General features: G+C 51.9%; 1 protein-coding gene across 1 annotated transcript in view; it reads right to left on the reverse strand.

Moving 5' to 3' along the window:
• Positions 1-1,916: 1,916 nt before the first annotated feature.
• The window catches only part of LOC148138296 (plasma protease C1 inhibitor-like), a 161,726-nt gene continuing 139,772 nt past the window's right edge, over positions 1,917-23,870 (reverse strand). The window contains exons 4-5 of the mRNA XM_087981618.1: positions 12,044-12,247; positions 1,917-1,921 (exon numbers count right to left, since the gene is read on the reverse strand). Coding sequence (XP_087837744.1) covers positions 1,917-1,921; positions 12,044-12,247 — 209 coding nt within the window. The remainder of the gene's footprint in view (positions 1,922-12,043; positions 12,248-23,870) is intronic.

A 23,870-nucleotide genomic window follows, 5' to 3' on the forward strand; every position in this document is an offset into this window, starting at 1 on the left:
GAGAGAGAGAGAGAGAGAGACTCCCTGTCTGGGTGTGACCCTGACAGAGAGAGAGAGAGAGAGACTCCCTGTCTGGGTGTGACCCTGACAGAGAGAGAGAGAGAGAGACTCCCTGTCTGGGTGTGACCCTGACAGAGAGAGAGAGAGACTCCCTTTCTGGGTGTGACCCTGACAGAGAGAGAGAGAGAGAGAGACTCCTGTCTGGGTGTGACCCTGACAGAGAGAGAGAGAGAGAGACTCCCTGTCTGGGTGTGACCCTGACAGAGAGAGAGAGAGAGAGAGAGACTCCCTGTCTGGGTGTGACCCTGACAGAGAGGAGAGAGAGAGACTCCCTGTCTGGGTGTGACCCTGACAGAGAGAGAGGAGAGAGAGAGACTCCCTGTCTGGGTGTGACCCTGACAGAGAGAGAGAGAGAGACTCCCTGTCTGGGTGTGACCCTGACAGAGAGAGAGAGAGAGAGACTCCCTGTCTGGGTGTGACCCTGACAGAGACAGAGAGAGAGAGAGAGAGTTCCCTGTCTGGGTGTGACCCTGACAGAGAGAGAGAGAGAGAGAGAGACTCCCTGTCTGGGTGTGACCCTGACAGGGAGAGAGAGAGAGAGACTCCCTGTCTGGGTGTGACCCTGACAGAGAGAGAGAGAGAGAGACTCCCTGTCTGGGTGTGACCCTGACAGAGAGAGAGAGAGAGAGAGACTCCCTGTCTGGGTGTGACCCTGACAGAGAGAGAGAGAGAGAGAGAGACTCCCTGTCTGGGTGTGACCCTGACAGAGAGAGAGAGAGGGAGAGACTCCCTGTCTGGGTGTGACCCTGACAGAGAGAGAGAGAGAGAGAGACTCCCTGTCTGGGTGTGACCCTGACAGAGAGAGAGAGAGAGAGACTCCCTGGATGGGTGTGACCTTGACAGAGAGAGAGAGAGAGAGAGACTCCCTGTCTGGGTGTGACCCTGACAGAGAGAGAGAGAGAGAGAGACTCCCTGTCTGGGTGTGACCCTGACAGAGACAGAGAGAGAGAGAGAGAGTTCCCTGTCTGGGTGTGACCCTGACAGAGAGAGAGAGAGAGAGAGAGACTCCCTGTCTGGGTGTGACCCTGACAGGGAGAGAGAGAGAGAGACTCCCTGTCTGGGTGTGACCGAGAGAGACTCCCTGTCTGGGTGTGACCCTGACAGAGAGAGAGAGAGAGACTCCCTGTCTGGGTGTGACCCTGACAGAGAGAGAGAGAGAGAGAACTCCCTGTCTGGGTGTGACCCTGACAGAGAGAGAGAGAGAGACTCCCTGTCTGGGTGTGACCCTGACAGAGAGAGAGAGAGAGAGAGACTCCCTGTCTGGGTGTGACCCTGACAGAGAGAGAGAGAGAGAGAGACTCCCTGTCTGGGTGTGACCCTGACAGAGAGAGAGAGAGAGAGAGAGACTCCCTGTCTGGGTGTGACCCTGACAGAGAGAGAGAGAGACTCCCTGTCTGGGAGTGACCCTGACACAGAGAGAGAGAGAGAGACTCCCTGTCTGGGTGTGACCCTGACAGAGAGAGAGAGAGAGAGACTCTCTGTCTGGGTGTGACCCTGACAGAGAGAGAGAGAGAGAGACTCCCTGTCTGGGTGTGACCCTGACAGAGAGAGAGAGAGAGAGAGACTCCCTGTCTGGGTGTGACCCTGACAGAGAGAGAGAGAGAGAGAGACTCCCTGTCTGGGTATGACCCTGACAGAGAGAGAGAGAGAGAGAGAGGACTCCCTGTCTGGGTGTGACCCTGACAGAGAGAGAGAGAGAGAGACTCCCTGTCTGGGTGTGACCCTGACAGAGAGAGAGAGAGAGAGAGACACCCTGTCTGGATGTGACCCTGACAGAGAGAGAGAGAGAGAGAGACTTCCTGTCTGGGTGTGACCCTAACAGAGAGAGAGAGAGAGAGAGACTCCCTGTCTGGGTGTTACCCTGACAGAGATAAAGAGAGAGAGACTCCCTGTCTGGGTGTGACCCTGACAGAGAGAGAGAGAGAGAGAGACTCCCTGTCTGGGTGTGACCCTGACAGAGAGAGAGAGAGAGAGACTCCCTGTCTGGATGTGACCCTGACAGAGAGAGAGAGAGAGAGAGACTCCCTGTCTGGGTGTGACCCTGACAGAGAGAGAGAGAGAGAGAGACTCCCTGTCTGGGTGTGACCCTGACAGAGAGGAGAGAGAGAGAGACTCCCTGTCTGGGTGTGACCCTGACAGAGAGAGAGAGAGAGAGAGACTCCCTGTCTGGGTGTGACCCTGACAGAGAGAGAGAGAGAGAGAGACTCCCTGTCTGGGTGTGACCTTGACAGAGAGAGAGAGAGAGGAGACTCCCTGTCTGGGTGTGACCCTGACAGAGAGAGAGAGAGAGAGAGACTCCCTGTCTGGGTGTGACCCTGACAGAGAGAGAGAGAGAGAGAGACTCCCTGTCTGGGTGTGACCCTGACAGAGAGAGAGAGAGACTCCCTTTCTGGGTGTGACCCTGACAGAGAGAGAGAGAGAGAGAGACTCCCTGTCTGGGTGTGACCCTGACAGAGAGAGAGAGAGAGAGACTCCCTGTCTGGGTGTGACCCTGACAGAGAGAGAGAGAGACTCCCTTTCTGGGTGTGACCCTGACAGAGAGAGAGAGAGAGAGAGACTCCCTGTCTGGGTGTGACCCTGACAGAGAGAGAGAGGAGAGAGAGAGACTCCCTGTCTGGGTGTGACCCTGACAGAGAGAGAGAGAGAGAGAGACTCCCTGTCTGGGTGTGACCCTGACAGAGAGAGAGAGAGACTCCCTTTCTGGGTGTGACCCTGACAGAGAGAGAGAGAGAGAGAGACTCCCTGTCTGGGTGTGACCCTGACAGAGAGAGAGAGAGAGAGACTCCCTGTCTGGGTGTGACCCTGACAGAGAGAGAGAGAGAGAGAGACTCCCTGTCTGGGTGTGACCCTGACAGAGAGAGAGAGAGAGACTCCCTGTCTGGGTGTGACCCTGACAGAGAGAGAGAGAGAGAGAGACTCCCTGTCTGGGTGTGACCCTGACAGAGAGAGAGAGAGAGACTCCCTGTCTGGGTGTGACCCTGACAGAGAGAGAGAGAGAGAGACTCCCTGTCTGGGTGTGACCCTGACAGAGACAGAGAGAGAGAGAGAGAGTTCCCTGTCTGGGTGTGACCCTGACAGAGAGAGAGAGAGAGAGACTCCCTGTCTGGGTGTGACCCTGACAGGGAGAGAGAGAGAGAGACTCCCTGTCTGGGTGTGACCCTGACAGAGAGAGAGAGAGACTCCCTGTCTGGGTGTGACCCTGACAGAGAGAGAGAGAGAGAGAGACTCCCTGTCTGGGTGTGACCCTGACAGAGAGAGAGAGAGAGAGAGAGACTCCCTGTCTGGGTGTGACCCTGACAGAGAGAGAGAGAGGGAGAGACTCCCTGTCTGGGTGTGACCCTGACAGAGAGAGAGAGAGAGAGAGAGACTCCCTGTCTGGGTGTGACCCTGACAGAGAGAGAGAGAGAGAGACTCCCTGGATGGGTGTGACCTTGACAGAGAGAGAGAGAGAGAGAGAGACTCCCTGTCTGGGTGTGACCCTGACAGAGAAGAGAGAGAGAGAGAGAGAGACTCCCTGTCTGGGTGTGACCCTGACAGAGAGAGAGAGAGAGAGACTCCCTGTCTGGGTGTGACCCTGACAGAGAGAGAGAGAGAGACTCCCTGTCTGGGTGTGACCCTGACAGAGAGAGAGAGAGAGAGACTCCCTGTCTGGGTGTGACCCTGACAGAGAGAGAGAGAGAGACTCCCTGTCTGGGTGTGACCCTGACAGAGAGAGAGAGAGAGAGAGACTCCCTGTCTGGGTGTGACCCTGACAGAGAGAGAGAGAGAGAGAGACTCCCTGTCTGGGTGTGACCCCTGACAGAGAGAGAGAGAGAGAGAGAGACTCCCTGTCTGGGTGTGACCCTGACAGAGAGAGAGAGAGACTCCCTGTCTGGGAGTGACCCTGACACAGAGAGAGAGAGAGAGACTCCCTGGTCTGGGTGTGACCCTGACAGAGAGAGAGAGAGAGAGACTCTCTGTCTGGGTGTGACCCTGACAGAGAGAGAGAGAGAGAGAGACTCCCTGTCTGGGTGTGACCCTGACAGAGAGAGAGAGAGAGAGAGACTCCCTGTCTGGGTATGACCCTGACAGAGAGAGAGAGAGAGAGAGAGACTCCCTGTCTGGGTGTGACCCTGACAGAGAGAGAGAGAGAGTGACTCCCTGTCTGGGTGTGACCCTGACAGAGAGAGAGAGAGAGAGAGACTCCCTGTCTGGGTGTGACCCTGACAGGAGAGAGAGAGAGAGAGACTCCCTGTCTGGGTGTGACCCTGACAGAGAGAGAGAGAGAGAGACTCCCTGTCTGGGTGTGACCCTGACAGAGAGAGAGAGAGAGACTCCCTGTCTGGGTGTGACCTTGACAGAGAGAGAGACAGAGAGAGACTCCCTGTCTGGGTGTGACCCTGACAGAGAGAGAGAGAGAGAGAGAGACTCCCTGTCTGGGTGTGACCCTGACAGAGAGAGAGAGAGAGAGACTCCCTGTCTGGGTGTGACCCTGACAGAGACAGAGAGAGAGAGAGAGAGTTCCCTGTCTGGGTGTGACCCTGACAGAGAGAGAGAGAGAGAAGAGACTCCCTGTCTGGGTGTGACCCTGACAGAGAGAGAGAGAGAGAGAGACTCCCTTTCTGGTGTGACCCTGACAGAGAGAGAGAGAGAGAGAGAGAGACTCCCTGTCTGGGTGTGACCCTGACAGAGAGAGAGAGAGAGAGACTCCCTGTCTGGGTGTGACCCTGACAGAGAGAGAGAGAGAGAGAGAGACTCCCTGTCTGGGTGTGACCCTGACAGAGAGAGAGAGAGAGAGACTCCCTGTCTGGGTGTGACCCTGACAGAGAGAGAGAGAGAGAGAGACTCCCTGTCTGGGTGTGACCCTGACAGAGAGAGAGAGAGAGAGAGAGACTCCCTGTCTGGGTGTGACCCTGACAGAGAGAGAGAGAGAGAGAGACTCCCTGTCTGGGTGTGACCCTGACAGAGAGAGAGAGAGAGAGAGACTCCCTGTCTGGGTGTGACCCTGACAGAGAGAGAGAGAGAGAGAGACTCCCTGTCTGGGTGTGACCCTGACAGAGAGAGAGAGAGAGAGAGACTCCCTGTCTGGGTGTGACCCTGACAGCGAGAGAGAGAGAGAGACTCCCTGTCTGGGTGTGACCTTGACAGAGAGAGAGAGAGAGAGAGAGACTCCCTGTCTGGGTGTGACCCTGACAGAGAGAGAGAGAGAGAGAGACTCCCTGTCTGGGTGTGACCCTGACAGAGAGAGAGAGAGAGAGAGAGACTCCCTGTCTGGGTGTGACCCTGACAGAGAGAGAGAGAGAGAGACTCCCTGTCTGGGTGTGACCCTGACAGAGAGAGAGAGAGAGAGACTCCCTGTCTGGGTGTGACCCTGACAGAGACAGAGAGAGAGAGACTCCCTGTCTGGGTGTGACCCTAACAGAGAGAGAGAGAGAGAGAGACTCCCTGTCTGGGTGTGACCCTGACAGAGAGAGAGAGAGAGAGAGAGAGTTCCCTGTCTGGGTGTGACCCTGACAGAGAGAGAGAGAGAGAGACTCCCTGTCTGGGTGTGACCCTGACAGAGAGAGAGAGAGAGAGAGACTCCCTGTCTGGGTGTGACCCTGACAGAGAGAGAGAGAGAGAGACTCCCTGTCTGGGTGTGACCCTGACAGAGAGAGAGAGAGAGAGAGAGAGACTCCTGTCTGGGTGTGACCCTGACAGAGAGAGAGAGAGAGAGAGAGACTCCCTGTCTGGGTGTGACCCTGACAGAGAGAGAGAGAGAGAGAGAGACTCCCTGTCTGGGTGTGACCCTGACAGAGAGAGAGAGAGAGAGAGACTCCCTGTCTGGGTGTGACCCTGACAGAGAGAGAGAGAGAGAGAGACTCCCTGTCTGGGTGTGACCCTGACAGAGAGAGAGAGAGAGAGAGAGACTCCCTGTCTGGGTGTGACCCTGACAGAGAGAGAGAGAGACTCCCTGTCTGGGTGTGACCCTGACAGAGAGAGAGAGAGAGAGACTCCCTGTCTGGGTGTGACCCTGACAGAGAGAGAGAGAGAGACTCCCTGTCTGGGTGTGACCCAGACAGAGAGAGAGAGAGAGAGACTCCCTGTCTGAGTGTGACCCTGACAGAGAGACAGAGAGAGAGAGAGACTCCCTGTCTGGGTGTGACCCTGACAGAGAGAGAGAGAGAGACTCCCTGTCTGGGTGTGACCCTGACACAGAGAGAGAGAGAGAGACTCCCTGTCTGGGTGTGACCCTGACAGAGAGAGAGAGAGAGAGAGAGACTCCCTGTCTGGGTGTGACCCTGACAGAGAGAGAGAGAGAGACTCCCTGTCTGGGTGTGACCCTGACAGAGAGAGAGAGAGAGAGAGAGACTCCCTGTCTGGGTGTGACCCTGACAGAGAGAGAGAGAGAGAGACTCCCTGTCTGGGTGTGACCCTGACAGAGAGAGAGAGAGAGAGAGAGACTCCCTGTCTGGGTGTGACCCTGACAGAGAGAGAGAGAGAGACTCCCTGTCTGGGTGTGACCCTGACAGAGAGAGAGAGAGAGAGACTCCCTGTCTGGGTGTGACCCTGACAGAGAGAGGAGAGAGAGAGACTCCCTGTCTGGGTGTGACCCTGACAGAGAGAGAGAGAGAGAGACACCCTGTCTGGGTGTGACCCTGACAGAGAGAGAGAGAGAGAGAGAGAGAGACTCCCTGTCTGGGTGTGACCCTGACAGAGAGAGAGAGAGAGAGACTCCCTGTCTGGGTGTGACCCTGACAGAGAGAGAGAGAGAGAGAGACTCCCTGTCTGGTGTGACCCTGACAGAGAGAGAGAGAGAGAGAGACTCCCTGTCTGGGTGTGACCCTGACAGAGAGAGAGAGAGAGAAGCTCCCTGTCTGGGTGTGACCCTGACAGAGAGAGAGAGAGAGAGAGACTCCCTGTCTGGGTGTGACCCTGACAGAGAGAGAGAGAGAGAGAGACTCCCTGTCTGGGTGTGACCCTGACAGAGAGAGAGAGAGAGAGACTCCCTGTCTGGGTGTGACCCTGACAGAGAGAGAGAGAGAGACTCCCTGTCTGGGTGTGACCCTGACAGAGAGAGAGAGAGAGAGAGACTCCCTGTCTGGGTGTGACCCTGACAGAGAGAGAGAGAGAGAGAGACTCCCTGTCTGGGTGTGACCCTGACAGAGAGAGAGAGAGAGAGAGAGAGACTCCCTGTCTGGGTGTGACCCTGACAGAGAGAGAGAGAGAGAGAGAGACTCCCTGTCTGGGTGTGACCCTGACAGAGAGAGAGAGAGAGACTCCCTGTCTGGGTGTGACCCTGACAGAGAGAGAGAGAGAGAGAGACTCCCTGTCTGGGTGTGACCCTGACAGAGAGAGAGAGAGAGAGACTCCCTGTCTGGGTGTGACCCTGACAGAGAGAGAGAGAGAGAGAGAGAGACTCCCTGTCTGGGTGTGACCCTGACAGAGAGAGAGAGAGAGAGAGAGACTCCCTGTCTGGGTGTGACCCTGACAGAGAGAGAGAGAGAGACTCCCTGTCTGGGTGTGACCCTGACAGAGAGAGAGAGAGAGACTCCCTGTCTGGGTGTGACCCTGACAGAGAGAGAGAGAGAGACTCCCTGTCTGGGTGTGACCCTGACAGAGAGAGAGAGAGAGAGACTCCCTGTCTGGCTGTGACCCTGACAGAGAGAGAGAGAGAGAGAGACTCCCTGTCTGGGTGTGACCCTGACAGAGAGAGAGAGAGAGAGAGACTCCCTGTCTGGGTGTGACCCTGACAGAGAGAGAGAGAGAGAGAGAGACTCCCTGTCTGGGTGTGACCCTGACAGAGAGAGAGAGAGAGAGACTCCCTGTCTGGGTGTGACCCTGACAGAGAGAGAGAGAGAGAGACTCCCCTGTCTGGGTGTGACCCTGACAGAGACAGAGAGAGAGAGAGAGAGTTCCCTGTCTGGGTGTGACCCTGACAGAGAGAGAGAGAGAGACTCCCTGTCTGGGTGTGACCCTGACAGAGAGAGAGAGAGAGAGAGAGAGACTCCCTGTCTGGGTGTGACCCTGACAGAGAGAGAGAGAGAGAGAGACTCCCTGTCTGGGTGTGACCCTGACAGAGAGAGAGAGAGAGACTCCCTGTCTGGGTGTGACCCTGACAGAGAGAGAGAGAGAGAGACACCCTGTCTGGGTGTGACCCTGACAGAGAGAGAGAGAGAGAGAGACTCCCTGTCTGGGTGTGACCCTGACAGAGAGAGAGAGAGAGAGACTCCCTGTCTGGGTGTGACCCTGACAGAGAGAGAGAGAGAGAGACTCCCTGTCTGGGTGTGACCCTGACAGAGAGAGAGAGAGAGAGACTCCCTGTCTGGGTGTGACCCTGACAGAGAGAGAGAGAGAGACTCCCTGTCTGGGTGTGACCCTGACAGAGAGAGAGAGAGAGAGAGACTCCCTGTCTGGGTGTGACCCTGACAGAGAGAGAGAGAGAGAGAGACTCCCTGTCTGGGTGTGACCCTGACAGAGAGAGAGAGAGAGAGACTCCCTGTCTGGGTGTGACCCTGACAGAGAGAGACAGAGAGAGACTCCCTGTCTGGGTGTGACCTGACAGAGAGAGAGAGAGAGAGAGACTCCCTGTCTGGGTGTGACCCTGACAGAGAGAGAGAGAGAGAGACTCCCTGTCTGGGTGTGACCCTGACAGAGAGAGAGAGAGAGAGAGACTCCCTGTCTGGGTGTGACCCTGATAGAGAGAGAGAGAGAGAGAGACTCCCTGTCTGGGTGTGACCCTGACAGAGAGAGAGAGAGAGAGACTCCCTGTCTGGGTGTGACCCTGACAGAGACAGAGAGAGAGAGAGAGAGTTCCCTGTCTGGGTGTGACCCTGACAGAGAGAGAGAGAGAGACTCCCTGTCTGGGTGTGACCCTGACAGAGAGAGAGAGAGAGAGAGAGAGAGACTCCCTGTCTGGGTGTGACCCTGACAGAGAGAGAGAGAGAGAGAGAGACTCCCCTGTCTGGGTGTGACCCTGACAGAGAGAGAGAGAGAGAGACCCTCCCTGTCTGGGTGTGACCCTGACAGAGAGAGAGAGAGAGAGAGAGAGAGAGACTCCCTGTCTGGGTGTGACCCTGACAGAGAGAGAGAGAGAGAGAGAGACTCCCTGTCTGGGTGTGACCCTGACAGAGAGAGAGAGAGAGACCCTCCCTGTCTGGGTGTGACCCTGACAGAGAGAGAGAGAGAGAGAGAGACTCCCTGTCTGGGTGTGACCCTGACAGAGAGAGAGAGAGAGACCCTCCTCTCTGGGTGTGACCCTGACAGAGAGAGAGACTCCCTGTCTGGGTGTGACCCTGACAGAGAGAGAGAGAGAGAGACTCCCTGTCTGGGTGTGACCCTGACAGAGAGAGAGAGAGAGAGACCCTCCCTGTCTGGGTGTGACCCTGACAGAGAGAGAGGAGAGAGAGAGACTCCCTGTCTGGGTGTGACCCTGACAGAGAGAGAGAGAGAGAGAGACTCCCTGTCTGGGTGTGACCCTGACACAGAGAGAGGGAGAGAGAGAGACACCCTGTCTGGGTGTGACCCTGACAGAGAGAGAGAGAGAGAGACTCCCTGTCTGGGTGTGACCCTGACAGAGAGAGAGAGAGAGAGAGACTCCCTGTCTGGGTGTGACCCTGACAGAGAGAGAGAGAGAGAGAGACTCCCTGTCTGGGTGTGACCCTGACAGAGAGAGAGAGAGAGAGAGAGACTCCCTGTCTGGGTGTGACCCTGACAGAGAGAGAGAGAGAGACTCCCTGTCTGGGTGTACCCTGACAGAGAGGAGAGAGAGAGACACCCTGTCTGGGTGTGACCCTGACAGAGAGAGAGAGAGACTCCCTGTCTGGGTGTGACCCTGACAGAGAGGGAGAGAGAGAGACACCCTGTCTGGGTGTGACCCTGACAGAGAGAGAGAGAGAGAGAGACTCCCTGTCTGGGTGTGACCCTGACAGAGAGAGAGAGAGAGAGAGACTCCCTGTCTGGGTGTGACCCTGACAGAGAGAGAGAGAGAGAGAGACTCCCTGTCTGGGTGTGACCCTGACAGAGAGAGAGAGAGAGAGACTCCCTGTCTGGGTGTGACCCTGACAGAGAGAGAGAGAGAGAGACTCCCTGTCTGGGTGTGACCCTGACAGAGAGAGAGAGAGAGAGAGAGACTCCCTGTCTGGGTGTGACCCTGACAGAGAGAGAGAGAGAGAGACTCCCTGTCTGGGTGTGACCCTGACAGAGAGAGAGAGAGAGAGACTCCCTGTCTGGTGTGACCTTGACAGAGGAGGAGAGAGAGAGAGAGAGACTCCCTGTCTGGGTGTGACCCTGACAGAGAGAGAGAGAGAGAGAGAGCTCCCTGTCTGGGTGTGACCCTGACAGAGAGAGAGAGAGAGAGACTCCCTGTCTGGGTGTGACCCTACAGAGGGAGAGAGAGAGAGAGAGAGACTCCCTGTCTGGGTGTGACCCTGACAGAGAGAGAGAGAGAGAGACTCCCTGTCTGGGTGTGACCCTGACAGAGAGAGAGAGAGAGAGACTCCCTGTCTGGGTGTGACCCTGACAGAGAGAGAGAGAGAGAGACTCCCTGTCTGGGTGTGACCCTGACAGAGAGAGAGAGAGAGAGACTCCCTGTCTGGGTGTGACCCTGACAGAGAGAGAGAGAGAGAGAGACTCCCTGTCTGGGTGTGACCCTGACAGAGAGAGAGAGAGAGAGACTCCCTGTCTGGGTGTGACCCTGACAGAGAGAGAGAGAGAGAGACTCCCTGTCTGGGTGTGACCCTGACAGAGAGAGAGAGAGAGAGACTCCCTGTCTGGGTGTGACCCTGACAGAGAGAGAGAGAGAGAGAGACTCCCTGTCTGGGTGTGACCCTGACAGAGAGAGAGAGAGAGAGACTCCCTGTCTGGGTGTGACCCTGACAGAGAGAGAGAGAGAGAGACTCCCTGTCTGGGTGTGACCCTGACAGAGAGAGAGAGAGAGAGAGAGAGACTCCCTGTCTGGGTGTGACCCTGACAGAGAGAGAGAGAGAGAGAGAGACTCCCTGTCTGGGTGTGACCCTGACAGAGAGAGAGAGAGAGAGACTCCCTGTCTGGGTGTGACCCTGACAGAGAGAGAGAGAGAGAGAGACTCCCTGTCTGGGTGTGACCCTGACAGAGAGAGAGAGAGAGAGAGAGAGACTCCCTGTCTGGGTGTGACCCTGACACAGAGAGAGAGAGAGACCCTCCCTGTCTTGGTGTGACCCTGACAGAGAGAGAGAGAGAGAGAGAGACTCCCTGTCTGCGTGTGACCCTGACAGAGAGAGAGAGAGAGAGAGAGACTCCCTGTCTGCGTGTGACCCTGACAGAGAGAGAGAGAGAGAGAGACTCCCTGTCTGGGTGTGACCCTGACAGAGAGAGAGAGAGAGAGAGACTCCCTGTCTGGGTGTGACCCTGACAGAGAGAGAGAGAGAGAGAGAGACTCCCTGTCTGGGTGTGACCCTGACAGAGAGAGAGAGAGAGAGACTCCCTGTCTGGGTGTGACCCTGACAGAGAGAGAGAGAGAGAGAGACTCCCTGTCTGGGTGTGACCCTGACAGAGAGAGAGAGAGAGAGAGACTCCCTGTCTGGGTGTGACCCTGACAGAGAGAGAGAGAGAGAGAGACTCCCTGTCTGGGTGTGACCCTGACAGAGAGAGAGAGAGAGAGACTCCCTGTCTGGGTGTGACCCTGACAGAGAGAGAGAGAGAGAGAGAGACTCCCTGTCTGGGTGTGACCCTGACAGAGAGAGAGAGAGAGAGACTCCCTGTCTGGGTGTGACCCTGACAGAGAGAGAGAGAGAGAGACTCCCTGTCTGGGTGTGACCCTGACAGAGAGAGAGAGAGAGAGAGACTCCCTGTCTGGGTGTGACCCTGACAGAGAGAGAGAGAGAGAGAGAGAGACTCCCTGTCTGGGTGTGACCCTGACAGAGAGAGAGAGAGAGAGAGACTCCCTGTCTGGGTGTGACCCTGACAGAGAGAGAGAGAGAGAGACTCCCTGTCTGGGTGTGACCCTGACAGAGAGAGACCCTCCCTGTCTGGGTGTGACACTGACCTCTGTAGAAGACAGCGTTAAGCAGCATCAGTTCAGTGTCTGCGGTGACGTGGTTCACCAGGTTGGTAATTTTGCCGCCAGTGTGTTTGGTGATCCATGAGTTGATGTTCCTCACATTCTCGCTCGTGTTTGTGGACAGAGGCATTGGCTTGATCCCGTACAGTCTCTGTGAGTCTCTCAGGAACGTAGGCTTCAGCTGCAAATCTGGATGGAGACAGACAGCAGTCAGCAAGGGGGGGGTCTGCGTGTGTGTCTTTGTGAGTGAGTGTGACTGTGTGTGTGAGTGTGACTGTGTGTGTGGTTGTGTGTGAGTGTGACAGTGTGTGTCTTTATGAGTGAGTGTGAATGTGTGTGTGGTTGTGTGAGTGTGACTGTGTGTGTGGTTGTGTGTGAGTGTGACTGTGTGTGTCTTTATGAGTGAGTGTGAATGTGTGTGTGGTTGTGTGTGAGTGTGACTGTGTGTGTGGTTGTGTGTGAGTGTGACTGTGTGTGTCTTTATGAGTAAGTGTGACTGTGTGTGTGGTTGTGTGTGAGTGTGACTGTGTGTGTCTTTATGAGTGAGTGTGACTGTGTGTGTGGTTGTGGGTGAGTGTGACTGTGTGTGTGGTTGTGTGTGAGTGTGACTGTGTGTGTGGTTGTGTGTGAGTGTGACTGTGTGTGTCTTTATGAGTGAGTGTGAATGTGTGTGTGGTTGTGTGTGAGTGTGACTGTGTGTGTGGTTGTGTGTGAGTGTGACTGTGTGTGTCTTTATGAGTGAGTGTGACTGTGTGTGTGGTTGTGTGTGAGTGTGACTGTGTGTGTCTTTATGAGTGAGTGTGACTGTGTGTGTGGTTGTGGGTGAGTGTGACTGTGTGTGTGGTTGTGTGTGAGTGTGACTGTGTGTGTCTTTGTGAGTGTGTCTTTGTGAGTGAGTGTGACTGTGTGTGGTTGTGAGTGAGTGTGACTGTGTGTGAGTGTGACTGTGTGTGTCTTTGTGAGTGAGTGTGACTGTGTGTGTCATTGTGAGTGAGTGTGACTGTGTGTGTGGTTGTGTGAGTGTGACTGTGTGTGTCTTTATGAGTGAGTGTGACTGTGTGTGTGGTTGTGTGTGAGTGTGACTGTGTGTATTTGTGAGTGTGACTATGTGTGGTTGTGAGTGAGTGTGACTGTGTGTTTGAGTGTAACTGTGTGTGTCTTTGTGAGCGTGTCTTTGTGAGTGAGTGTGACTGTGTGTGTGGTTGTGTGTGAGTGTGACTGTGTGTGTCTTTGTGAGTGAGTGTGACTGTGTGTATTTGTGAATGTGACTGTGTGTGGTTGTGAGTGAGTGTGACTGTGTGTGTGGTTGTGTGTGAGTGTGACTGTGTGTGTCTATGTGTGTGAGTGTGACTGTGAGTGTCTTTGTGAGTGAGTGTGACTGTGTGTGTAGTTGTGTGTGAGTGTGACTGTGTGTGTCTTTGTGTTTGAGTGTGACTGTGTGTGTGGTTGTGAGTGAGTGTGACTCTGTGGTTGTGAGTGAGTGTGACTGTGTGTGTCTTTGTGAGTGAGTGTGAATGTGTATGTGGTTATGTGTAAGTGTGACTGTGTGTGTGGCTGTGAGTGAGTGTAACTGTGTGTGTGTTTGTGAGTGAATGTGACTGTGTGTGTGGTTGTGTGTGAATATGACTATGTGTCTTTGTATGTGAGTGTGACTGTGTGTGTCTTTGTGAGTGAGTGTGAATGTGTATGTGGTTATGTGTAAGTGTGACTGTGTGTGTGGCTGTGAGTGAGTGTAACTGTGTGTGTGGTTGTGAGAGAGTGTGACTGTGTGTGTGGTTGTGTGTGAGTGTGACTGTGCGTGTCTTTGTGAGTGAGTGTGACTGTGTGTGTGGTTGTGTGAGTGTGACTGTGTGTGTCTTTGTGAGTGAGTGTGACTGTGTGTGTGAGTGTGACTGTGTGTGTCTCTGTATGTGAGTGTGACTGTGTGTGTCTTTGAGAGTGAGTGTAACTGTGTGTGTGTCTTTGTGAGTGAGTGTGAATGTGTATGTGGTTGTGTGTAAGTGTGACTGTGTGTGTGGCTGTGAGTGAGTGTAACTGTGTGTGTGGCTGTGAGTGAGTGTAACTGTGTGTGTGGTTGTGAGAGAGTGTGACTGTGTGTGTGGTTGTGTGTGAGTGTGACTGTGTGTGTCTTTGTGAGTGAGTGTGACTGTGTGTGTCTTTGTGAGTGAGTGTGACTGTGTGTGTGAGTGTGACTGTGTGTGTCTCTGTATGTGAGTGTGACTGTGTGTCTTTGTGAGTGAGTGTAACTGTGTGTGTGTCTTTGTGAGTGAGTGTGAGAGTGTGTGTCTTTGTGTGTGAGTGTGACTGTGTGTGTCTTTGTGTGTGAGTGTGACTGTGTGTATCTTTGTGAGTGAGTGTGACTGTGTGTGTAGTTGTGTGTGAGTGTGACAGTGTGTGTGGTTGTGTGTGAGTGTGACTGTGGTGTATGGTTGTTTATGAGTGTGACTGTGTGTGTCTTTGTGTGTGAGTGTGACTGTGTGTGTGGTTGTGAGTGAGTGTGACTCTGTGTGTGGTTGTGTGTGAGTGTGACTGTGTGTGGTTGTGAGTGAGTGTGACAGTGTGTGTCTTTGTGAGTGAGTGTGACTGTGTGTGTTTGTGAGTGAATGTGACTGTGTGTGGTTGTGTGTGAATATGACTATGTGTCTTTGTATGTGAGTGTGACTGTGTGTGTGGTTGTTTGCGAGTGTGACTGTGTGTCTTTATGAGTGAGTGTGACTGTGTGTGTGAGTGTGACTGTGTGTGTCTTTGTGAGTGTGTCTTTGTGAGTGAGTGTGACTGTGTGTGTGGTTGTGAGTGAGTGTGACTGTGTGTGTGGTTGTGAGAGAGTGTGACTGTGTGGTTGTGAGTGGGTGTGACTGTGTGTGTGGTTGTGTGTGAGTGTGACTGTGTGTGTCTTTATGAGTGAGTGTTACTGTGTGTGTGAGTGTGACTGTGTGTGTCTTTGTGAGTGTGACTTTGTGAGTGAGTGTGACTGTGTGTGTGGTTGTGTGTGAGTGTGACTGTGTGTGTCTTTGTGTGTGAGTGTGACTGTGTGTGTATTTGTGAGTGTGACTGTGTGTGTGGTTGTGAGTGAGTGTGACTGTGTGTGTGGTTGTGTGTGAGTGTGACTGTGTGTCTTTGTGAGTGAGTGTGACTGTGTGTGTCTTTGTGAGTGAGTGTGACTGTGTGTGTAGTTGTGTGTGAGTGTGACTGTGTGTGTCTTTGTGAGTGAGTGTGACTGTGGTGTGTGGTTGTTTGTGAGTGTGACTGTGTGTGTCTTTGTGTTTGAGTGTGACTGTGTGTGGTTGTGAGTGAGTGTGACTCTGTGTGTGGTTGTGTGTGAATATGACTATGTGTCTTTGTATATGAGTGTGACTGTGTGTGTCTTTGTGAGTGAGTGTGAATGTGTATGTGGTTGTGTGTAAGTGTGACTGTGTGTGTGGCTGTGAGTGAGTGTAACTGTGTGTGTGGTTGTGAGAGAGTGTGACTGTGTGTGTGGTTGTGTGTGAGTGTGACTGTGTGTGTCTTTGTGAGTGAGTGTGACTGTGTGTGTGAGTGTGACTGTGTGTGTCTCTGTATGTGAGTGTGATTGTGTGTGTCTTTGAGTGAGTGTAACTGTGTGTGTGTCTTTGTGAGTGAGTGTGACTGTGTGTGTCTTTGTGTGTGAGTGTGACTGTGTGTGTCTTTGTCAGTGAGTGTGACTGTGTGTGTAGTTGTGTGTGAGTGTGACTGTGTGTGTCTTTGTGAGTGAGTGTGACTGTGTGTGGTTGTGTGTGAGTGTGACTGTGTGTGTCTTTGTGTGTGAGTGTGACTGTGTGTGTCTTTGTGAGTGAGTGTGACTGTGTGTGGTTGTGTGTCAGTGTGACTGTGTGTGTCTTTGTGTGTGAGTGTGACTGTGTGAGGTTGTGAGTGAGTGTGACTGTGTGTGTGGTTGTGTGTGAGTGTGACTGTGTGGGTGGTTGTGAGTGAGTGTGACTGTGTGTGTCTTTGTGAGTGAGTCTGACTATGTGTGTGGTTGTGTGTGAGTGTGACTGTGTGTGTCTTTGTGAGTGAGTGTAACTGTGTGTGTGGTTGTGTGTTAGTGTGACTGTGTGTGTCTTTGCAAGTGAGTGTGACTGTGTGTGTCTAAGTGAGTGAGTGTGACTGTGTGTGAGTGTGACTGTGTGTGTGGTTGTGAGTGATTGTGACTGTGTGTGTCTTTGTGAGTCAGTGTGACTGTGTGTGGTTGTGTGTTAGTGTGACTGTGTGTGTCTTTGCAAGTGAGTGTGACTGTGTGTGTCTAAGTGAGTGAGTGTGACTGTGTGTGAGTGTGACTGTGTGTGTGGTTGTGAGTGATTGTGACTGTGTGTGTCTTTGTGAGTCAGTGTGACTGTGTGTGTCTTTGTGAGTGAGTGTGACTGTGTGTGGTTGTGTGTGAGTGTGACTGTGTGTGTCTTTGCAAGTGAGTGTGACTGTGTGTCTAAGTGAGTGAGTGTGACTGTGTGTGAGTGTGAATGTGTGTGTGGTTGTGAGTGATTGTGACTGTGTGTGTCTTTGTGAGTCAGTGTGACTGTGTGTCTTTGTGAGTGAGTGTGACTGTGTGTGTCTTTGTGAGTGAGTGTGACTGTGTGTGTGGTTGTGAGTGAGTGTGACTGTGTGTGTGGTTGTGAGTGAGTGTGACTGTGTGTGGTTGTGTGTGAGTGTGACTGTGTGTGGTTGTGTGTGAGTGTGACTGTGTGTCTTTGTATGTGAGTGTGACTGTGTGTGGGTGTGAGTGAGTGTGACTGTGTGTGTGGTTGTGAGTGAGTGTGACTGTGTGTGTGGTTGTGTGTGAGTGTGACTGTGTGTGGTTGTGAGTGTGACTGTGTGTGTCTTTGTGAGTGAGTGTGACTGTGTGTGTGGTTGTGAGTGAGTTTGACTGTGTGAGGTTGTGAGTGAGTGTGACTGTGTGTGTGGTTGTGTGTGAGTGTGACTGTGTGTGTCTTTTTGAGTGAGTGTGACTGTGTGTGTGGTTGTGAGTGAGTTTGACTGTGTGAGGTTGTGAGTGAGTGTGACTGTGTGTGTGGTTGTGTGTGAGTTTGACTGTGTGTGTGGTTGTGAGTGAGTGTGACTGTGTGTGTCGTGGTGTGTGAGTGTGACTGTGTGTCTTTGTGAGTGAGTGTGACTGTGTGTGTGACTGTGTGTGAGTGTGACTGTGTGTATGGTTGTTAGTGAGTGTGACTGTGTGTGGTTGTGTGTGAGTGTGACTGTGTGTGTGTCATTGTGACTGAGTGTGACTGTGTGTGGTTGTGTGTGAGTGTGACTGTGTGTGTCTTTGTGAGTGAGTGTGACTGTGCGTGTGGTTGTGTGAGAGTGTGACTGTGTTTGGTGGTGAGTGAGTGTGACTGTGTGTGTCTTTGTGTGTGAGTGTGACTGTGTGTGGTTGTGTGTGTGTGACTGTGTGTGTCTTTGTGAGTGAGTGTGACTGTGCGTGTGGTTGTGTGTGTGTGACTGTGTGTGTGTCATTGTGACTGAGTGTGACTGTGTCTGTGGTTGTGAGTGAGTGTGACTGTGTGTGTCTTTGTGTGTGAGTGTGACTGTGTGGTTGTGTGTGAGTGTGACTGTGTGTGTCTTTGTGAGTGAGTGTGACTGTGTGTGTGGTTGTGTGAGAGTGTGACTGTGTTTGGTTGTGAGTGAGTGTGACTTTGTGTGGTTGTGAGTGAGTGTGATTGTGTGTGTGGTTGTGTGTGTGTGTGTGACTGTGTATCTTTGTATGTGAATGTGACTGTGTGTCTTTGTGAGTGAGTGTGACTGTGTGTGGTTGTGAGTGAGTGTGACTGTGTGTGGTTGTGTGTGAGTGTGACTGTGTGTGTCTTTGTGTGTGAGTGTGACTGTGTGTGTCTTTGTGAGTGAGTGTGACTGTGTGTGGTTGTGTGTGAGTGTGACTGTGTGTGTCTTTGTGAGTGAGTGTGACTGTGTGTGTGGTTGTGAGTGAGTGTGACTGTGTGTGTGTGGTTGTGTGTGAGTGTAACTGTGTGTGTGGATGTGTGTGAGTGAGACTGAGTGTGTGGTTATGAGTGAGTGTGACTTTGTGTGTGGTTGTGTGTGAGTGTGATTGTGTGTGTGGTTGTGTGTGAGTGTGACTGTGTGTCTTTGTATGTGAATGTGACTGTGTGTCTTTGTGAGTGAGTGTGACTGTGTGTGTCTTTGTGAGTGAGTGTGACTGTGTGTGTGGTTGTGAGTGAGTGTGACTGTGTGTGTGGTTGTGTGTGAGTGTGACTGTGTGTTTTTGTGAGTGAGTGTGACTGTGTGTGTGGTTGTGCGTGAGTGTGACTATGTGTGTGGTTGTGTGTGAGTGTGACTGTGTGTGTCTTTGTGAGCGAGTGTGACTGTGTGTGTGGTTGTGTGTGAGTGTGACTGTGTGTGTCTTTGTGAGTGAGTGTGACTGTGACTGTGTGTGTCTTTGTGAGTGAGTCTTTGTGAGTGAGTGTGACTGTGTGTGTGGTTGTGCGTGAGTGTGACTATGTGTGTGGTTGTGCGTGAGTGTGACTATGTGTGTGGTTGTGTGTGAGTGTGGCTGTGTGTGTCTTTGTGAGTGAGTGTGACTGTGTGTGTGAGTGTGACTGTGTGTGTCTCTGTATGTGAGTGTGATTGTGTGTGTCTTTGTGAGTGAGTGTAACTGTGTGTGTGTCTTTGTGAGTGAGTGTGACTGTGTGTGTCTTTGTGTGTGAGTGTGACTGTGTGTGTCTTTGTCAGTGAGTGTGACTGTGTGTGTGGTTGTGTGTGAGTGTGACTGTGTGTGTCTTTGTGAGTGAGTGTGACTGTGTGTGTCTTTGTGAGTGAGTGTGACTGTGTGTGGTTGTGAGTGAGTGTGACTGTGTGTGGTTGTGTGTGAGTGTGACTGTGTGTGTCTTTGTGAGTGAGTGTGACTGTGTGTGGTTGTGTGTGAGTGTGACTGTGTGTGTCTTTGTGAGTGAGTGTGACTGTGTGTGTGGTTGTGAGTGAGTGTGACTGTGTGTGTGTGGTTGTATGTGAGTGTAACTGTGTGTGTGGTTGTGTGTGAGTGAGACTGAGTGTGTGGTTATGAGTGAGTGTGACTTTGTGTGTGGTTGTGTGTGAGTGTGATTGTGTGTGTGGTTGTGTGTGAGTGTGACTGTGTGTCTTTGTATGTGAATGTGACTGTGTGTCTTTGTGAGTGAGTGTGACTGTGTGTGTCTTTGTGAGTGAGTGTGACTGTGTGTGTGGTTGTGAGTGAGTGTGACTGTGTGTGTGGTTGTGTGTGAGTTTGACTGTGTGTGTGGTTGTGTGTGAGTGTGACTGTGTGTGTCTTTGTGAGTGAGTGTGACAGTGTGTGTGGTTGTGCGTGAGTGTGACTATGTGTGTGGTTGTGTGTGAGTGTGACTGTGTGTGTGAGTGTGTCTGTGTGTGTCTTTGTGAGTGTGTCTTTGTGAGTGAGTGTGACTGTGTGTGTGGTTGTGAGTGAGTGTGACTGTGTGTGTCTTTGTGAGTGAGTGTGACTGTGTGGTTGTGAGTGGGTGTGACTGTGTGTGGGGTTGTGTGTGAGTGTGACTGTGTGTGTCTTTATGAGTGAGTGTTACTGTGTGTGTGAGTGTGACTGTGTGTGTGGTTGTGTGTGAGTGTGACTGTGTGTGTCTTTGTGTGTGAGTGTGACTGTGTGTGTATTTGTGAGTGTGACTGTGTGTGTGGTTGTGAGTGAGTGTGACTGTGTGTGTGGTTGTGTGTGAGTGTGACTGTGTGTCTTTGTGAGTGAGTGTGACTGTGTGTGTCTTTGTGAGTGAGTGTGACTGTGTGTGTAGTTGTGTGTGAGTGTGTCTGTGTGTGTCTTTGTGAGTGAGTGTGACTGTGGTGTGTGGTTGTTTGTGAGTGTGACTGTGTGTGTCTTTGTATATGAGTGTGACTGTGTGTGTCTTTGTGAGTGAGTGTGAATGTGTATGTGGTTGTGTGTAAGTGTGACTGTGTGTGTGGCTGTGAGTGAGTGTAACTGTGTGTGTGGTTGTGAGAGAGTGTGACTGTGTGTGTGGTTGTGTGTGAGTGTGACTGTGTGTGTCTTTGTGAGTGAGTGTGACTGTGTGTGTGGTTGTGTGAGTGTGACTGTGTGTGTCTTTGTGAGTGAGTGTGACTGTGTGTGTGAGTGTGACTGTGTGTGTCTCTGTATGTGAGTGTGATTGTGTGTGTCTTTGTGAGTGAGTGTAACTGTGTGTGTGTCTTTGTGAGTGAGTGTGACTGTGTGTGTCTTTGTGTGTGAGTTTGACTGTGTGTGTCTTTGTCAGTGAGTGTGACTGTGTGTGTGGTTGTGTGTGAGTGTGACTGTGTGTGTCTTTGTGAGTGAGTGTGACTGTGTGTGGTTGTGTGTGAGTGTGACTGTGTGTGTCTTTGTGTATGAGTGTGACTGTGTGTCTTTGTGAGTGAGTGTGACTGTGTGTGGTTGTGTGTCAGTGTGACTGTGTGTGTCTTTGTGTGTGAGTGTGACTGTGTGAGGTTGTGAGTGAGTGTGACTGTGTGTGTGGTTGTGTGTGAGTGTGACTGTGTGGGTGGTTGTGAGTGAGTGTGACTGTGTGTGTCTTTGTGAGTGAGTCTGACTATGTGTGTGGTTGTGTGTGAGTGTGACTGTGTGTGTCTTTGTGAGTGAGTGTGACTGTGTGTGTGGTTGTGTGTGAGTGTGACTGTGTGTGTCTTTGCAAGTGAGTGTGACTGTGTGTGTCTAAGTGAGTGAGTGTGACTGTGTGTGAGTGTGACTGTGTGTGTGTTGTGAGTGATTGTGACTGTGTGTGTCTTTGTGAGTCAGTGTGACTGTGTGTGTCTTTGTGAGTGAGTGTGACTGTGTGTGGTTGTGTGTGAGTGTGACTGTGTGTGTCTTTGCAAGTGAGTGTGACTGTGTGTCTAAGTGAGTGAGTGTGACTGTGTGTGAGTGTGAATGTGTGTGTGGTTGTGAGTGATTGTGACTGTGTGTGTCTTTGTGAGTCAGTGTGACTGTGTGTCTTTGTGAGTGAGTGTGACTGTGTGTGTCTTTGTGAGTGAGTGTGACTGTGTTTGGTTGTGAGTGAGTGTGACTGTGTGTGTGGTTGTGAGTGAGTGTGACTGTGTGTGGTTGTGTGTGAGTGTGACTGTGCGTGGTTGTGTGTGAGTGTGACTGTGTGTCTTTGTATGTGAGTGTGACTGTGTCTTTGTGAGTGAGTGTGACTGTGTGTGTGGTTGTGAGTGTGACTGTGTGTGTGGTTGTGTGTGAGTGTGACTGTGTGTGGTTGTGAGTGAGTGTGACTGTGTGTGTCTTTGTGAGTGAGTGTGACTGTGTGTGTGGTTGTGAGTGAGTTTGACTGTGTGAGGTTGTGTGTGAGTGTGACTGTGTGTGTGGTTGTGTGTGTGTGTGACTGTGTGTGTCTTTGTGAGTGAGTGTGACTGTGTGTGTGGTTGTGAGTGAGTTTGACTGTGAGGTTGTGAGTGAGTGTGACTGTGTGTGTGGTTGTGTGTGAGTTTGACTGTGTGTGTGGTTGTGAGTGAGTGTGACTGTGTGTGTCGTGGTGTGTGAGTGTGACTGTGTGTCTTTGTGAGTGAGTGTGACTGTGTGTGTGACTGTGTGTGAGTGTGACTGTGTGTATGGTTGTTAGTGAGTGTGACTGTGTGTGGTTGTGTGTGAGTGTGACTGTGTGTGTGTCATTGTGACTGAGTGTGACTGTGTCTGTGGTTGTGAGTGAGTGTGACTGTGTGTGTCTTTGTGAGTCAGTGTGACTGTGTGTGTGGTTGTGTGTGAGTGTGACTGTGTGTGGTTGTGTGTGAGTGTGACTGTGTGTGTGTCATTGTGACTGAGTGTGACTGTGTCTGTGGTTGTGAGTGAGTGTGACTGTGTGTGTCTTTGTGTGTGAGTGTGACTGTGTGGTTGTGTGTGAGTGTGACTGTGTGTGTCTTTTTGAGTGAGTGTGACTGTGCGTGTGGTTGTGTGAGAGTGTGACTGTGTTTGGTTGTGAGAGAGTGTGACTTTGTGTGGTTGTGAGTGAGTGTGATTGTGTGTGTGGTTGTGTGTGTGTGTGTGACTGTGTGTCTTTGTATGTGAATGTGACTGTGTGTCTTTGTATGTGAATGTGACTGTGTGTCTTTGTGAGTGAGTGTGACTGTGTGTGTGGTTGTGAGTGAGTGTGACTGTGTGTGGTTGTGTGTGAGTGTGACTGTGTGTGTCTTTGTGTGTGAGTGTGACTGTGTGTGTCTTTGTGAGTGAGTGTGACTGTGTGTGGTTGTGTGTGAGTGTGACTGTGTGTGTCTTTGTGTGTGAGTGTGACTGTGTGTGTCTTTGTGAGTGAGTGTGACTGTGTGTGTGGTTGTGAGTGAGTGTGACTGTGTGTGTCTTTGTGAGTGAGTGTGACTGTGTATGTGATTGTGAATGAGTGTGACTGTGTGTGTGTGGTTGTGTGTGAGTGTAACTGTGTGTGTGGTTTTGTGTGAGTGAGACTGAGTGTGTGGTTATGAGTGAATGTGACTTTGTGTGTGGTTGTGTGTGAGTGTGACTGTGTGTCTTTGTATGTGAATGTGACTGTGTGTCTTTGTGAGTGAGTGTGACTGTGTGTGTCTTTGTGAGTGAGTGTGACTGTGTGTGTGGTTGTGTGTGAGTGTGACTGTGTGTGGTTGTGTGTGAGTGTGACTGTGTGTTTTTGTGAGTGAGTGTGACTGTGTGTGTGGTTGTGCGTGAGTGTGACTATGTGTGTGGTTGTGTGTGAGTGTGACTGTGTGTGTCTTTGTGAGCGAGTGTGACTGTGTGTGTGGTTGTGTGTGAGTGTGACTGTGTGTGTCTTTGTGAGTGAGTGTGACTGTGACTGTGTGTGTCTTTGTGAGTGAGTCTTTGTGAGTGAGTGTGACTGTGTGTGTGGTTGTGCGTGAGTGTGACTATGTGTGTGGTTGTGCGTGAGTGTGACTATGTGAGTGGTTGTGTGTGAGTGTGGCTGTGTGTGTCTTTGTGAGTGAGTGTGACTGTGTGTGTGAGTGTGACTGTGTGTGTCTCTGTATGTGAGTGTGATTGTGTGTGTCTTTGTGAGTGAGTGTAACTGTGTGTGTGTCTTTGTGAGTGAGTGTGACTGTGTGTGTCTTTGTGTGTGAGTGTGACTGTGTGTGTCTTTGTCAGTGAGTGTGACTGTGTGTGTGGTTGTGTGTGAGTGTGACTGTGTGTGTCTTTGTGAGTGAGTGTGACTGTGTGTGTCTTTGTGAGTGAGTGTGACTGTGTGTGGTTGTGAGTGAGTGTGACTGTGTGTGGTTGTGTGTGAGTGTGACTGTGTGTGTCTTTGTGTGTGAGTGTGACTGTGTGTGTCTTTGTGAGTGAGTGTGACTGTGTGTGGTTGTGTGTGAGTGTGACTGTGTGTGTCTTTGTGAGTGAGTGTGACTGTGTGTGTGGTTGTGAGTGAGTGTGACTGTGTGTGTGTGGTTGTGTGTGAGTGTAACTGTGTGTGTGGTTGTGTGTGAGTGAGACTGAGTGTGTGGTTATGAGTGAGTGTGACTTTGTGTGTGGTTGTGTGTGAGTGTGATTGTGTGTGTGGTTGTGTGTGAGTGTGACTGTGTGTCTTTGTATGTGAATGTGACTGTGTGTCTTTGTGAGTGAGTGTGACTGTGTGTGTCTTTGTGAGTGAGTGTGACTGTGTGTGTGGTTGTGAGTGAGTGTGACTGTGTGTGTGGTTGTGTGTGAGTTTGACTGTGTGTGTGGTTGTGTGTGAGTGTGACTGTGTGTGTCTTTGTGAGTGAGTGTGACAGTGTGTGTGGTTGTGCGTGAGTGTGACTATGTGTGTGGTTGTGTGTGAGTGTGACTGTGTGTGTGAGTGTGACTGTGTGTGTCTTTGTGAGTGTGTCTTTGTGAGTGAGTGTGACTGTGTGTGTGGTT

This window comes from Chiloscyllium plagiosum, unplaced genomic scaffold, assembly GCF_037043375.1.
Source record: "Chiloscyllium plagiosum isolate Xiang-an unplaced genomic scaffold, Cpla_swu_hap1 HiC_scaffold_40, whole genome shotgun sequence".
In the NCBI taxonomy this organism is placed as follows: Eukaryota; Metazoa; Chordata; class Chondrichthyes; order Orectolobiformes; family Hemiscylliidae; genus Chiloscyllium; species Chiloscyllium plagiosum.